This window comes from Artibeus jamaicensis, unplaced genomic scaffold (assembly GCF_021234435.1).
Source record: "Artibeus jamaicensis isolate MK-2021 breed Jamaican fruit bat unplaced genomic scaffold, CSHL_Jam_final contig_332, whole genome shotgun sequence".
Classification (NCBI taxonomy): Eukaryota; Metazoa; Chordata; class Mammalia; order Chiroptera; family Phyllostomidae; genus Artibeus; species Artibeus jamaicensis.
This window is the reverse complement of record NW_026521788.1, coordinates 21,179,305-21,195,071: the sequence shown is the minus strand read 5'-3', so window position 1 is coordinate 21,195,071 and position 15,767 is coordinate 21,179,305. Positions and strand designations below refer to the sequence as shown.

Below are 15,767 nucleotides of genomic sequence, written 5' to 3'. Positions count from 1 at the left end.
TGTCCCCGGTGTGGCGTCTGCTCAGCAACACTGTCCCTCCAGTGACCCCACCGCCATCCTCTCCCTTAGAGCTCGTGTAGAGGTGAGGCTCCCCGCGCCTTCCCTCTCCGGTCCTAGTCAGCTGTCTGTCGTCCCCAAGAACAGCAGCATCCCGATCACGAGGTTGCTAGAAATGCAAACCTGAGGCCCCACAGATTAAGACACCCCAGCAGGGCCCAGCAACCCACGTCTAACGAGCCCTCCAGGAAATTCTGATGCCTCCCGGGTCTGAGACCCACTGAGCGAAGGGGTGAGATCCACACCTCCCCCCACCCCAGGGCTGTGCCCACGTGCAGCATGCAATCCAGGCAGCCACGTTAACCAGCTCTCTGCCTCCCATTTCCACGTCATTGTTTACAAGAAGAAAAACAAAGACGGCAAGGAAAGTCCTGCTGATCCCTCCGGTTCCAGCCTGACTCCCACACGTTCTCCAGCCCCAAACTCCGAATTCTGCACCGCTTTCTCCTTCCCCATCCCCAGCCTTACCTCTTCCAGTTTGGTCTGTCTGCAGGGAAAAGAAAAGGTTAGGCCGAGGGGCAATTTCTTATGCTTCAGCCCTTTGGTCTTCATGAAATCTGCCAGACAGTCAGCTACATATTCAAACAGCTGCAGAGAGGAGAGAGCACAGGACACTAGACTGAAGCCTGGCCACTCATACACGCAAGCCGAGGCCTTCCCTCTGTGCCACAGAGCCCCTGCCCTGGTACCTCTGAGCCGTTCCCTCGGGTGATTTCGTTGGGCATTGGGTAGAACTGACTCTCCAACTGGACGTTTTGTTTCCCATCTTCAGAGACTTGTACCTTTGAGACTCGAAACTTAGATCCTCCAAGATCCAGGGAAAGAAACTCCCCATTTTCTATTTAAAAACAAATGAAATACAGTTATCATTTATTGAAGGTCTGCTATCCGGCAAGATCTACACAAGAAGTTGGACGTGTAAGAAACGTCACAGGTCTCCCAACCACCCCCCAGAGCGAGGCATCCTTTTGCACACTTCCTGAGACTCCAGAGGTGCAGCCATTGATCTGAGTCCTCCTGGGAAGGGCAGAACTGGGGTGTGGGCCACATCTCTCACAGCCCTGCCCACTGAGCTGGGCTGCAGGGAATACCTGCATTCCTATGGAGAAGGCAAATGCAAACTTGATAGGAGATGGGCCTTGGGGGGTGGGGCCGATTCTAGCATTACCAGGCCACAACTGGGACAGAGAGCTGCTGCTCCAAGCACGGGGGATGCAGATACGGTGTGGAGGAAAGGGAGCGGGCAGCGCAGGGAGGAGAAGCCGGCCCCATGCCAGCCCCTGTCTCATGGGCAGAGGGGAAACACTCCAGGACAGAAGGGAGACGGGGGCTGGAGGCAGGGACCAAACGATAGCCCTTAAGGGGTCAAGTATGCTCAGTATTTGGGGCCAGAGTCACTTCAAAATGAGTAAATGTACCACCACCAAGCCAAGCACAAGACAGATGCTATTGATAAAGAGAAATGATGCACGTGTTGAGGCAAGGCGGCCCACCCTAATGACTTCAGCTCAGGACCCGGACAGCGTTCCTTCCCGGGACCCCTGCCACAGCCTTCAGCGTCAGCCACGGATCTGGGATGAGAACCTAGGTGTGCAAACCCTTGAACCAGCAAGCCTTTCTAAAGAATTGTCTGTGCCCGAAAGTGGCTACGTGTACCGAGCAGGAGTCATCATATATGCCGAAGGCACAGAGAAGTGAAACACCATGCCCACCAATCCCAGCACCCCAGGGGTCTTGTTCTGTACCATGGGACCCCAGACACCGATGCATGGATCTAAGGGGCCTGCTGGCCATTCAGATTCCCATCCTGTGAAATAAAACACAGAGGGAGCCCTGGCCCCAGCTCGTGTGGCTCAGTGGATTGAGGGCCAGCCTGTGAACCAAAGGATTGCTGGTTCTATTCCCAGTCAGGGCACATGCCTGGGTTGCAGGCCAGGTCCCCAGTAGGGGGCACGTGACAGGCAACCACACATTGATGTTTCTCTCCCTCTCTTTCTCCCTCCCTTGCTCTCTCTAAAATAAATAAATAAAATCTTAAAAATCAACAAGCTCAAGGGCCCGTTCCCCCCCACACACACACACTGCTGGCCAGTGGACCACTGTTAGAGTAGCAAAGGTTTAGAGCCTTCATTTAGAGACCCAGCCAGCTGGACCTTTTGTTTCTGTTTTGTTTCTCTGGAAAATGAGATTTTCACCTCCCCAGATCATCCCCCAGAGGAGCCTGACGGAGCCATTTATTATTCAGGAGGGAATCCAAAAACCTGAGCAATCTGATTAGCACTCATCGTGTACCGAGTGAAAGCTGCTTTCTCAGACGTTACCTCCTCACGTTGGAAGTAGGGTAGAACACACAGTCCATGTACAAATTTACTGAGCACGACTCTGTGCCACGTAGCTGGCCAGGAGCAAAGATGAAAGACTGTGGGTTCCATCATCAGAAATACAGACAAGTCAGTCAGTCAGTTCCACACAGTCGGGCAAGTACTCTGATGGTGGGATGCCAGGGAGCAGCATCTAAATCAGGGCAGGAGTGGACAGCCCGGCGGGGGCGACACAGAGCCCAGTGCTGAAGGATGGGAGGGCAGCCAGACGGGAGCCGAGGTCCCAGGGAGAGGAAACTGTGCGAAGAAATGAGCTCACGCTGGGCCGAGGGGGGCATGACTGGGCTTTTGAGGAAGGAGGGAGGTGTGATTGAAACGAGGCAGGATTTAGAAAAGCCACCCCATTTCCAAGGAGCCCGGGCTTTACCCAGAAGGCGAGGGTGAGCCACAGGAAGATTTTAAGTAAGAGAGCGCCAAGATCTGGCTGAGACTTTGGGAAAACACCTCTGGCACCAACCAGGATAGACTAAGGGATTTGAATAAAAGAGGTTCTCGCGCTGTGTCCAGATGGGAAATGGTGTGTGAGACCTGGTACAGTGTCAGCATGGACTCATCCATTCTCCCGCCACTGGTGCCACTATCACTACCCAGTCACCACGCCCCACTCGGGACTCAAGATGCTACATCCTGGAAACCACGTGGCTTAATCTCTTCTGTGACTCTGACCCCAGAGGAAAGACTCATGGACCTTGGTGGGGGGTGGGGGGGTGAGGACCTGCCCAGAAGAAGTGGGACCATCAGGGGCTTTACAGTCATTATAAAATTATTAGGACCTCCCATCATAAAGACGTAATGTATAGAATGGGGACTATAGTTAACGGTACTGTGTTGCACATTTGAAAGTTGCTAAGAGAGTAGATCTTAAAAGCTCTCATCACAAGAAAAATGAGATGTGCACCTGTGTGATGATGGACACATGCTGCACCTGCTGAGGTGGTCATATCACAATATACACAAATATTGAAGGATTGTGTTATATGCTGAAACTATATGTTAATTATAACTAAAAAATAAATTAAAGGATAATAACTTTTTTAACTGACCTCCCAAGAGGGTGAGGTTTTCTTGACAATCCACCTACTGCGGGTGAAGCTCCTGTGACTACGTGACACCCGGGTTTCCTCCCCCTCAGCCGCTGTCGGGGCCTGGGCATCCGCTCCTCCCCAGTCCCTGGTGCAGTTTCTCCCAAAGGCGCACGGTGACTGCGTGTGTGGACCGTGGAGATTCCAAATCTCCAGGGGGACAGGCCTGGGACACTGCATGTTTAGGAATCTCCCCAGGTGAGTCTTAGCTCACACAAGTCTGGGCCCCGGTGCAGGCCCTGGGGCTCCCCCCTCAAGGCTCACCCTGTGCCCCAGGAGGCTGAGGGCTCTACCTGGAGGAAGAGACCATGAAGAGAGGTAGCTGGTGTCGGGCCTTCCAAACCAGGTGATGGGCACCTCCCTCAGGACTGGTAGAGGAGGGACCGCTGGTAACGGCACTTCAAAGGCACTTTGTAAGAATAGTCAGGTGCCGCTCCCTGGCTGAAACACGGGGAGGCAACTAGGGCTCAGAGAGTTACGCCCCCATCAGGCAGGCTCGGACGAAAGGGGCGGGAACTACAGCACGGTTACTAATCATGAAGTTACACCACCAGCTCGCGAGAGTTACTGAGGACTTGGGACATTTTGGAGACTTTAAAACAATCCTGCCACATAACCTCGTCTGGCCCCAGTGGCCTACAAGTTGGTAGCACGAACTGACCACAGCCCTTGTACGGATGAGGACAGGAGCGCAGGGGTCCTGGGACTTGCCAAGGCCTCTGTGCCTGGATCCCGCTGCAACAGGACCCCTGGTAAGAGTTATTTAAGATTTATTGTGTGAAGAGGAGGCGGTGAAGAAAGCAGGAGGTGTCGCCTGGCCTGAGGAGGCCCAGTTTCCCAAACTTGGACAGTTTTACTTCCAAACCTTCCCTGAGGCAGGCAGGGCCAGGAAGGCACGTCCGCCCAGCAGCCTCCAGAACATCAAAGGCCACTTTCTGATGCTTCCGGGGACACACCTCCACGGGGAGGAGCCGCCGCCACACAGGAAGCCAGGACTTTGCCCGGGTGCCTCCCCACACACACACCCCATGACTCAGGCACTTCCTCCCAACTGCTGGCTGACCCGCCAAGGACCACAGTGTCCTCAGCGCCCTCAGAGCAGTGTCAGGAGCCGGGCCAGACTTCAAAGCGGGACTGTCTCTCTCCAAAGCTCATGTTCCTCCAGGGCTCAAGCACTACCCACCCTACACACCCACCTGCCGGCAAGGGAACAGGTCTTTCTCACCCCAGTTCCCAGGTGCCTCTCAAACTGCAGAGCCAAACTGCTTTGACCCAGGCCGTGTTCCAAAGGGGCTCAGAACGTGGCCAATCTAATCAAAGGACCCTGAGAGCCCCTCAGACATCAATCCCTGCTCCTTCAAGAGCCCCAGAGCCGCTGCTGGAGCCTGGTTGGATCCCTGGGACCCCGATGCTGGGGAAAGCCCCGGGCAGCCAGCCCCCAGCCCCACTCACCGGAGCCGTCTGGAATGGCCCTGACGAAGGTGGGCAGCATCTTCACTGAGGCCGTGGGGTTGCTGTCCTTCCCCAGGCCCCTCTGCATTTCAGCCTGGAACCGAGTCATGATGTCCAAAAGGGTCTCATCGGAGAGCCGCATGTGGTACAGGAACCTGTCCACCTGGAAACACACCAGGGTGACTGGGGTTGCCCACTGGACATCCCCGCTCCATGATGAAGCTGCATGGGGACGATCGTGTGATGCGGATTCCTGGAGGTCCCTTGCCTGACCCCTCATTAAGCTGGGGACAAGGGAGATGGGAGAACGGAGTGGAATCGAAGAGGTGAGATTTATTCCTCCAAAGGGCAAGATCTGAGGAACAAAGAATTCCCCCATTTTTCTGATGGGACAGTGGAGGGGCAAAAACTAAGAAAGAGCCGGGTTTCTAAATCCCAGTTCAGAGCTCTCACCATCGTCCCATCACCTCTCCACCAGGGCAGACTAGCTACAGCCAGAACCTTGAATTCCCAAGCAGACGCTTCCTTTCATCCAATGATGACAATACACATCTGAACATGTTTCCCTTTGTTTATGGGCTGCTAGGAAAGCTCAGAGCCAAAATCAGTTTTCAATCACAATCTCTAAACTCTAATCTTGTACATCTCCATTTTGTTTTTAATTGAGGTTATTCTAATTAGAATGAAGTTTAACTCCTAAAGCCAGCCCCAATTGCTATTGGAAATGAGTAGATGCCACTCGAGTAACCAGGAAACTGGGTCACAGGACCCCTTGACGTAGGGAAGTTATAAAAATTGCTATGGCTCTCCCCAGTCCACTTGAAGGTTATAGTGTCACACGAAGAATGGAAGAAAGCTTCTTCCTCCACGCTAATCATTTGGTGGGGGTGGCCTGGATTCCCAGGGCTCACTGGGACAGATTATTACCTGGGGCCAGAAAAGAGACAATAGCATAGGTGCCCTGTGTATCCAGCCCTGCTTTGTACTGAGTGACCTGTCTATCCATCCAGGTTGCAAGACTTGACCCCAGCATGTTTCTGGATGAACTGTCTCCCACGCTTTTACCAAAGGCTAAGAACATGCACTGCGGGCTACAAGTGCTCTCATGTGTGTCCCCCCGCTGGAAATCCGTGATATCCCTTTGAGGCAGCCAGGTAGGGCAACGTGATTGCCCCTAATTGAAAGATAAGGGCTCCAAAGTTCAGGCCACTGAGCAGCACTCGGACAGCCACTGGTAAGTGGCAGCGCTGGGACTACAATGCAGTCTCCCAAGTCCTTGCCATGTGGCCTGCTTTTGCTTCACAGTTCCGTGCAGGACCCACAAGCCCAACAGACAAATTAAACCAAAAGTGCAGGGGCCGCATGACCTTCGTTACAGGACAGGTGCCCAGCCATCGGCCAGGCCCAGAGGGCAGGCATGCCGGCTCAGCTGGGGCCAACACGGACACCCAAGCCAGAGAAAGAGCCCATAGCTCCAAGAACTCGGGCACCAAAGAGAAGCCAGAAAACCGTTAGAGAGCCATTAACAAAACAGGACAATTGGGTTTTCAGCGTGTTTGAGAAAATAGGCTGGAACCAGGTCATGTTTCATTAAGGACTTCCTATCACCATGAGTCTGTTTATGACTAATTGGTTGGCACTGCCATGCACACAGAAAACCAACAAAAGAGATGTGACCCAAGTAATTGGGGCTTGGGAAAGGTGAGATGTGCTACACAAGAATGAAGATTGCTCTCTTCATCACCCAAGGCCCCTCACACAGAGCCCCTCCACCTATTGCTCATTTCCACTCAGCCCTGGAGAACCTCCCTGAGCATCCGCATAACGTCACCCCTGCTGTGTGTAATGGTTTTGAGCCCATTCACGTCAATTTGGAGCCTCAGTTAAACCGTCATTTGGGACTTTGGGTTACTGCACCTGCTATTTCAGTAATTCGAGTTAGGACAGAAAGAATGAATGTCAACTTAGAAATAGTTTATTATCTATTCTTTGTACCTTCCACAGCACCGGGTACAGAGCTAGAAGGGAAGGATGGAACGCAGACTGGGGGAAACCCTGTAGTATAAACCCAAATAGGTGACTCTCGGGCCCGTGGAACCAGGCACACATGTCATGGGCACCAAGGCGGGTGCTTGAGTTGCAGAAACCAAGCCCGCTTTTGGAGCAACTCACAAACCACACCTGGGATGTCTTATATACAAAAGAGGCAGCAAGCAGCGCATTTACTGTAGGAAGAACAAACTAAAACATCAGCACGGAGCTTGCAGAACAGCAGGAGTAGGAGCTGCAAAAGACTTCAGTGCTCGCCTAATCCAAAGGTCCTATTCTTGTGAATCAAGCCATAAAAAGGCTCAACTCTGACCTGGTGGTGTCACTTCTGGGAAGCTGTCCTTAGGCAATAAGCCAAAAGGTGCCCAACATTAAATATAGACCAATATTTATGACAGCAATTTTAAACTGTTAAGAAAAAATGTTTCTGAAAGTAGCCAGTGCAACAAAAGGGAAAAGTTAAGTTATGGCATACCAAACTTGATGGGATATTAGGATGGAAGATGTTACGGTAATTATAAAGAAATGGGGAAATGCATGTAAGTGGTAACAATAAGTGAAGGGCACAGGTTCGGAACTGTATGTCCCATGTAACTGCAAACACGCACACCAGGAGAGAAGGAAGGCAAATCTGACTGGGCTGTGAGGGGGTGGGATGAAAGGGAACATTTCCACTCCTCGGAATGTTGACTTTCTAAACCGTAAAAAGGACACTGTGAAAACCTCACTAGTCCTTCTCTTATGAGTGAACAATCTGCAGGTCAGTGACCAGTTCCAGCCCAATGTCATCCATAGGTCAAATACTATCAATATATTGAACTGGAAGGCAAGTTGTCAGGGCAATTTCTTTCTTCCCTCCCTCCCTTCCTTCCTTTCTTCTTTCCTTCCCTCCTTTATGTTTTACTTCATTTTTGTTTTAATACTGGCATAGAGAATTTTTAAAAAATAGTTCCAGGGCCTGAACAGTAACCCAAGCAGGCGAGTTCAGCTCAGGCTCTCGGCAGTTCTAGAGGAGGAAGCACAGGCCGGAGGAGGGACTGGCCCAGGAGGCAGAAAGCGCCTGCGCCTTCCGACCAGGTGTGTTTTCACCACCTGGAGTGAACAGGCAAGTTCTCAGACCCTGTGACTCACCCCACCAGCTCCTAAATCAGCCTCCTGACCGCGCCCAGTACCCGCGGAGCCCCTCGCTCCAGGTGGCTACAAAGCATTCTTGACTATCCCTACGCCGCTCACTCTCACCAGCTTTCTTGCCTGCCACAGGGAGAGGAATGGTCAATGGCAGACCTTGACAAAGGCTGGCCCTGCCGCCAGGAGAACCTGGCACAGATCCATGATGGCTGCGTTTCCAGTCAAGGGGCCTCCAGAGCCTGCACCCGGGCTGGTGGACAAACACGTCTGCCGGGTTCTAGGAGGTAACAGAGGATTAGCCGGCACAGGGGCCCAAGGAAAGGAAACCGATTTGCAGGAGCACAGGTGCCGAGGCTCCAAAGACTCCCCCGGGGGCTGGAGACGCTGTGCAGGTGCCTCCCTTACTAAGCAGCTGACACCAGAAAGCGGGCCTTAAGCAGTGTCGTTGAGCACGTTTCCAGCTCCTGAGGAAGCTAGAAAGGACTTCGTGAATCTAATCAACAAATGAAAATTAAGACAGGTTACACCTGATGGATTTTTCTTCAAGATTTGCTGTAACCTCCAACCCAACTCTCTAATGAACAGGATTTGGTGAGTTTATCCCACCAAACACAAGAGCTATGAGACCAGCTTCCTCTGTCTGAGAGGCCCAAAGGCATCAAGACACAGGAGCAGGAGGCAGCGACGGCTGTTACCTCCCCCAGCACCACCTTACACACCTGGGTGACCTTGGCCACGCCCACCCTCAGGGAGGGCTGTCTGGAGCTGTGTGGCTAGAGGGGCTCCAGTGGCAGGCCGAGTGGTTGGTTCCAGCTGGCCAGGAGAGTGCCCACGGCCCCGGTGGAGCCTGCGCAACTCCGAACCAGCCACCCTGGAGTGAATCTGGCAGGTAGCTTTCTTGGACGAAGTGGCAAAATAACACCACCTTTAATAGCACACAGCACGTACAGAGAAGTGTTTCGATTATCTCACATTAAAACTCAAGTTCCTCTCGGTGCCGTATTTGTATTTTCAAGCACGTGAAAAATCATGTAAATTACAAGTTCTCAACATTTCTTTCAAAATGACTCTCCTTTTTTTTACCTTTTCCCCTCAAACATTCCCCACATTAAACAGTGTACTCGGTTTCCAAAGACTTCTCCTCATCCCCTTCCCATCTGCTATCTGCCAGAAGTTCTGAGTGAAACTCAGGGCTCAGGACAGTATGTAGCGTCCAGCTATGGGAGATTTACTTCCTCTTCCCCCTCTGAGCTTTTGACTGGTCCAGCGCAGCCCTGTATGTTTTTTTTTTTATTGATTGATTTTTAGAGAGAGAAAGCGGGAGAGAGGAGGGAGTCAGAGAGAGGGTAACATTAATTTATTGTTCCATTTATTTACACATTTATTGGCTGCTTCCTGTGTGTGCCCTGACCAGAGGTCAAACCCGCAACCCTTGCATAGCGGGACAACATTCTAACCAATTGAAGTATCTGGCCAGGGCACCTGTATATTTTGTAATAAGCTCTCTTAAATCCTTGTGGATGTAGGCGTTTGTCAATGAAAAGTGAACCAGACATCGCTCAGCCTCCTGAGTCCTTCCTTACCTTTTTGATCTGATCCTCCTTCAGCTTCGTGAAGTAAAATGCCATCAAGTGCACTGCAAACATTTTCCCCAAGTTTGGGTTCTCCTCAGTCAGTCAGAGAGAGATCTGTGCAGTGTGGATTCCCGCCTCTGGAGTACTGCCCACTTGCAGTTCAGGCTGGAGGCCTCTGGGGAACTCAGTGCTAGAGGTTAAATACTTCCAGGCTGCTGAGTTCAATGATTAAACTTCGCCCCCTCACTGGTCCCTCCCTCCAGCACACTCGATTGTCTAATAGGAGGCTCAGGATGGCAGCTGAGGGCTGGTGACGGGAGGCAGGGGATCCGGTGCTGGACTCTCCGAGACTGGTGTCTCAAAATCTCATTGCTAAGCCACACTCTCAGGCCAGGGCTCCCCCAAGCCCACTCAGCCGAGGAAAATCTTCTGAGAAGTTGGGTGTTAAACACCGACTTTCAACCAGCTCGGCTGCCCTGCCAATATCCACTCTCAGGCTTTTTTCCCCTTGACTCCTTCTCTCCTCAACCCAGCAGTGTAGCCGACTGGCTCCCCTCTCCGCTGCAGCACTATCTTAATGAGGACTAAACGTTGCCCTGAGTCCAGGGGAGTTCAAGAGCATGGGAACAAATCCCTTCATTTGTCACAGATCAGATCTCTCGGCCAATAGTCCATGGTAATGGGAAATAATCAATTAAGGTTTATCTGCTCACAATGGTGAGCCCGAAAATCTTTATTTGGAAGGTAGTGACCCAGAAAAAAAACAGGCAAGAGAAAGAATGAATTGAAATCACCAGTATTCACTGGCAAGCTGCTGCTGGAGAGAAACGTGGAAGTTACAGATGGGAGACGTCTCATGCCACTGCGCTGTCTGTTGTTCCCGCCCCGTGCTCTCACACTGGCTGAGAGAAAGACCCAGAAAGGGGCGGCTGTGTGCGCTTAATAGACCTCGAGTTCTTCCCCCATCATCGGTCAGGTAACGAAATCAGTAACAATAACGGCAGGGTTAACAGCGGCTAACTTGGATGGAGCACTTACCAGCCCCACTTTTTTAGATGAGGAAACCGAGGCCCAGAAAGGCTAAGTGACTTACTGAGAATCTCAAAGCTGGGCAATGGTACGGCGAGGACTCAGACCCAGGAGTTCAATACCAGGGCTCAGCTCTTAACTAATGCAGGATCCGGCACAAACAACGCCCCTGTTTTCTTACAAAATCATAAGCATGTAATTCTTTCTGGAACATAACAACATCACATTCAAGCACACTGTATGACATTTTAGGTGAAATGTTCAAACTGAATCTATAAATTATCACATCCATGTCATTACCCTACCAACAAGCAGGCCTTACTTCCACCGGAACCTGTACATAATGTCGCCTCTGTTCTTTCTCTTGAAAATAAATGCTCCGTTGATAACCAAGCAGCGGCAGCACTCTGCTGGGTTATTATCAAGAATTCCAACTACTCGGAAACTAAATGCAGACATCTCACTTCAACAGGGTCTTCCCAGTGGAGGAAAAAAGGCCAGTGAAGGGATTCTTGACCACACTTCCCAAATACTAATAAAATGCTTCGTAAAATTAGCGACTGACCAGAGGTTAATGAAGACCAGCCGGTGCCTCCGCCCACTCCCACACCACAACTCCTCTTCAAATATAAGGGAAGAGAAGAAAGAGGTTTTCCTGGTCAACTGGGCAGCCTCAACTTTGTTTGCTTTTCTACTGCATAAGCTCATTAATCAGAATAATCGCAACTCATTGCCTGGTAGGAGAACCTTCAACACTGTCTCTCGAAATGCTACTGATTCTCCAATCAGTCCACTGTGTGGATGAGCTCCTGGAAGTCCAGTGTTAAGTCTGTGGCGATGATTAAAATTACTTGATACTTTTCTAGGTTGATATCTGAGAAATAAATATCAGTCAGTGTCTCCCAGACTGAGAAACCCAACCCTTTTCCGTCTGCTTAACCCTCAGACTCTGAAGCCTTTTAGCTCCTTTTCCTTGGCAACTACAAGAGCAGACTAAGGTCAACCTTCGTTTGTTGTAACTCTCTGGTTCCCAAATTCGTGGAATTATCTGTATTCTGAAACAGGCACTCTGTGCTGGAGCCTATGCAGGCTGAGCAAAACATACCGATAATGGTACTCGCCTTAATTCCACCATTTAGACAGTAACCTCTGTGGAGCAGTGTGGCGCCAACTGCCGCTGATTGATTCAGCACAGGGATACAGGTCACTGTGGCCAGCGGACAAAAGGACACAGAGCCGCGGCCAAAGGCCTCCTCAATCGCACGGAAAGGCAGCCTTGGGAATCTTCACCAGGCAAAAAACACCAGAGAATTTCCATCTGCTCCATCATTCTGCTTTTTTTCTCTAAGCGGATCAGCATCTTCCTTACATAGGTCTGCGCTGGTCTACTAAGTCGGGAAGCTTATGATCACGAAGAGCGACCACTTGTGGAGTCACCTCACTCAGCCGCCTCACTTTATGGAACAAAGACAAAAAACACTCAATTATTTTACCATTTCTTGTCTGATTATTTCAGTCCAACCCTTGGAATTTTTCACCCATTTTACAGCTCTATGTAGCTGTTCAAGGACATCAAGGGGTGAGCATATCTTAGATTTTGCTCAGGAATAACTACTTTTTGGCTGGCACTGCCCAGTGACATTTCAGCTCAAGCGTATTACCCATCTGCCCCAAATCTTCCACGTAGGAAGGAAAATGCTCTCACCACTACGCACATCCGTGTCCACCCAGCTCTCCCTTCGGCAAGGCCTAACGAAAACACAGTACTTGCTTTCCTTCAAGTAGTGAGCACAGGGAGAGGATCAGATGTCCGTATCATTTACCTATTTAGTAAGCACTTGTATAGTGTCCACTAGGTGTTCTACAATATCAATTCCCACTATCATTCTCTTCATGTTACAGGTGGGGAGACTAAGGCACAGAGCCCAACTGGAACCCGGTAGAATCGGTATGCCTACATGGGTGGTGTAGCTCCAGAGTCCACGTGCAATCACCGTGCTACACTGGCTCTCACTGACCTGGAAGCAAAGCACCGGGGAAACATCAGCCTAAGCTGGGACACTCAGCCCAAAGTGGTTCTGCCCTCACCAAGGAAGAAAGCTCCAAGTTCACATCTGCAAAGGGTTCACAGCCACCTCAGTGGTCGCTGAGAAAGAGTGATAAAAGAGGTCACATAAAGGAAGCTGTGTGGTCCACCATGGGCATGCTAAAGGCATCTCTTTAAGCCTTCACCTGGCTAGGGACCCCTTATTAAAACTGCTATTTCAACTCATTCCAGGATGTGAGGGTGATCTGGCTGCAACATGTCACCCCAGTGATCACTAGGGTGGATTTGGCTGATCTGGCTGGCTAGGCGGATGTCCCCTTTCTCCCTGACCGATCCATGGTCATCCCTCCCGAAGCTGCACACTCTGTTGAAGAGGACGACCTTCCCAACTAGAGGAGAGGGCTGGTCTTCAGTCAAGGGTATGTGGGTAGCTGCGCTCCCCTGACAGAACCTCCAAACAAGCTCTCAACTCATTCCATTTGGCCCGTCAGGGTAAGAAAACGCATGCAGCCCTTTCAGTGTGTTCAGTAAAACATAACCATAAACCATTAGAAGCTACCAGTTCCACGTACTGGAAATATACGAACAGTTAGGACTTTTATGATTATTCTCTTCCTGTTACTAAAGAAAATACAGCTTCAGTTCTGTCCCATATTCTTTGTAATGACAAGTCCAAACTTAAGTGGTCCATAATATGAATCAGTCTGGCCTGCTGGTATTCCACTTGCTGCAAAAGGCTGAGAAAGACAGCGTCAGAACACACACTTCCCTCAAAGAAATCAGGGTAGAAACATCCAAATCCTGCCAGGAGTGACGGTTTCCGTGGTGTCGCCATGGGAGGAACACAAATGAAGCAGAAATGTTAACCTCAGCAAGTTTCAAAAGAATACTGCTGATCATTTTTTATAGGTCCACTCCTGACCCAAGAGAAGACAGGAAATACTCATGCGGAAATCAACTGTACATAATTATTTTCCTTATCTCTACTGTATTGCACATTAAGAGCTGTACTGGCAAAACACAGATCAAGGAAAGGCAAGCCATACAAGGAAATGTGGCTTTAAAATTTTTTCAGAGTGATTATAACAACTGTACAAAATAGCAAACTTCTAAAAACAAACGAGACTTCTAGTTAAAAGAGGCATAAACCCACCAAGACAAAGTAAACAGTGACAGATATGAGATCTTAACATAATTTTGGAAGACAGAAAACAGAGAATGGCTAAGCAGAGGAAACACTGAAACCCAAGTGCCCTCAGAGAGTGATTCCACTGAAACGAGCAATGCTATCTGTAACTCTAGAAGGCTCAGGAATTGGAGGCCCCAGTGCCTCTGAAAAGTGGAAGGCAACACAGAACTGAAAACAGGAGGTTGGTTAAAAAGTCTAAATAAAAAAGCAGTTAGGCCCCAGGTGTGCCCCTCCACCTAGAGCAATGAGTGACCACCAACACCTTCTGCCCCCTACACACAGGAAAGAGACTGTTTATTCTCTGGAGAGACAACCCAACAGCCTCTGGACTCGGGACTGCTAGGCACCCTGGGAAGTGGGAGCGAACACAAGACTGTAAATAGAGCCACAAAGTGAAAACCTCAAGCTGAGCACCGAGTCCCCAAACCACTCTTTCCCTTCGGCTTCTACCGGCACACACCCATCTGTACAAATCCCTTTCCACCCTCCCTCCCTCCCTCCCTCCCTCGGCTGAGCCGGGGATCCTTTTCCCTCTGGTGAAACTAAATGGCCTAGAGGAAAATTGAAACACCAGATATGAAAAAAGGCAAAATTACAGAAACTGAACAGACTGGTGGTTGCCAGGGGTTTGGGGAAGGGGGGAAGGCTGAGTATGTGAAGCACAGGGGAGTGCAGGGCAGGGAAACCAGTCTGTGTGACGCTGTAACGATGAATACACGGCACATTTGTCAAAACCCACAGAACTTTACAGCACGAATGATGAATTTTAATGTACGTGAATTTAAAACATACTACTTAGGAGATCAAGGATGTAATACAGACCAACAAAAGAACCTAACTGTATTTTTAAGAGTATGAAATAGCCTCACTGAAGAGGATGGGAAGATGCTGACCTAACCTTGGACATGAGTGGAGTCAGCAAGACTACAGGCAAAAGGAACTACACGGAGCACTGTACCCTGGCTGATAAAGCTGTTTCCCCAGGAGATGGCTTTACAAATCTGCAACCACTATACATGCATACAGGAACTGAACGATTAAGTGAATGGAGGGTGGATGGTAGGAGGCAGGCTTTTCCCTGTTTGAGTGGGAAGTTACATACAAGCAAGGGGAAAGGCTAGAATGATCTACATTACTGGATTAGAACTGAGAACATCAGTGTAAACTCGTGTTTAGCTTAGTATGAAGATGTATCTATACATATATTATAAATACACATTTGCAGATATGTATATATGCATAGATTAATACATTCACATACATACATTTCCTTGCTGTCAGCTGAGAAACCTTAGAGGCAGTGACACCCAGTAGCAGTAAGCACATCTAATGCCCAGACCTTGGTTTCTAACATCACTCTTTAAAAAAGCCGGGGGAGGGTTGCTATTGGAGAAACAGCAGATTCTAGAGCTGGGACAGGGCACATATACAAGATGACCTTGAAGTGTCTTGTAGTGCCAGAGAGTGAGGAAATGCTAAAACAAATAAAAAAATTTTAAAAACATTTTACAGAAACTAGTTGGTTTTGAGCATTTAAGTTCAGCAGCTAAAAAGAAATACTATACTGTATACTGGGGTTGTCTTTTATAACAATACAAGATATTACTTGTTGAGTTGGTAAGGGGAGAAGAGCCTTAGCCTAGGAAAACAAGCAAGGTAAGCTAAAAAGTTTAAAGATCAAGACAAGATTTAGAGTTCAAAGAATATGTGAAAATACATGAGTTCTGATATTACTAAAAATTAACAGGAGGCAGAATTGATAATTCAGCTGAAAATCAT

At 49.6% G+C, this 15,767-nt stretch overlaps 1 protein-coding gene across 2 annotated transcripts in view; it reads right to left on the bottom strand.

The window, feature by feature from the left end:
• The window catches only part of HKDC1 (hexokinase domain containing 1), a 60,342-nt gene extending 50,108 nt beyond the window's left edge, over nt 1-10,234 (bottom strand). For both annotated transcript variants that reach the window (XR_008391356.1, XM_037130603.2), the window contains exons 1-4: nt 9,733-10,234; nt 4,973-5,135; nt 747-895; nt 526-645 (exon numbers count right to left, since the gene is read on the bottom strand). Coding sequence is in view for 1 of the 2 variants with exons in the window: in XM_037130603.2 (XP_036986498.2) it covers nt 526-645; nt 747-895; nt 4,973-5,135; nt 9,733-9,795 (495 nt within the window). In the remaining variant the exon portion in view is untranslated. The remainder of the gene's footprint in view (nt 1-525; nt 646-746; nt 896-4,972; nt 5,136-9,732) is intronic.
• Between the last annotated feature and the right edge of the window lie 5,533 nt (nt 10,235-15,767).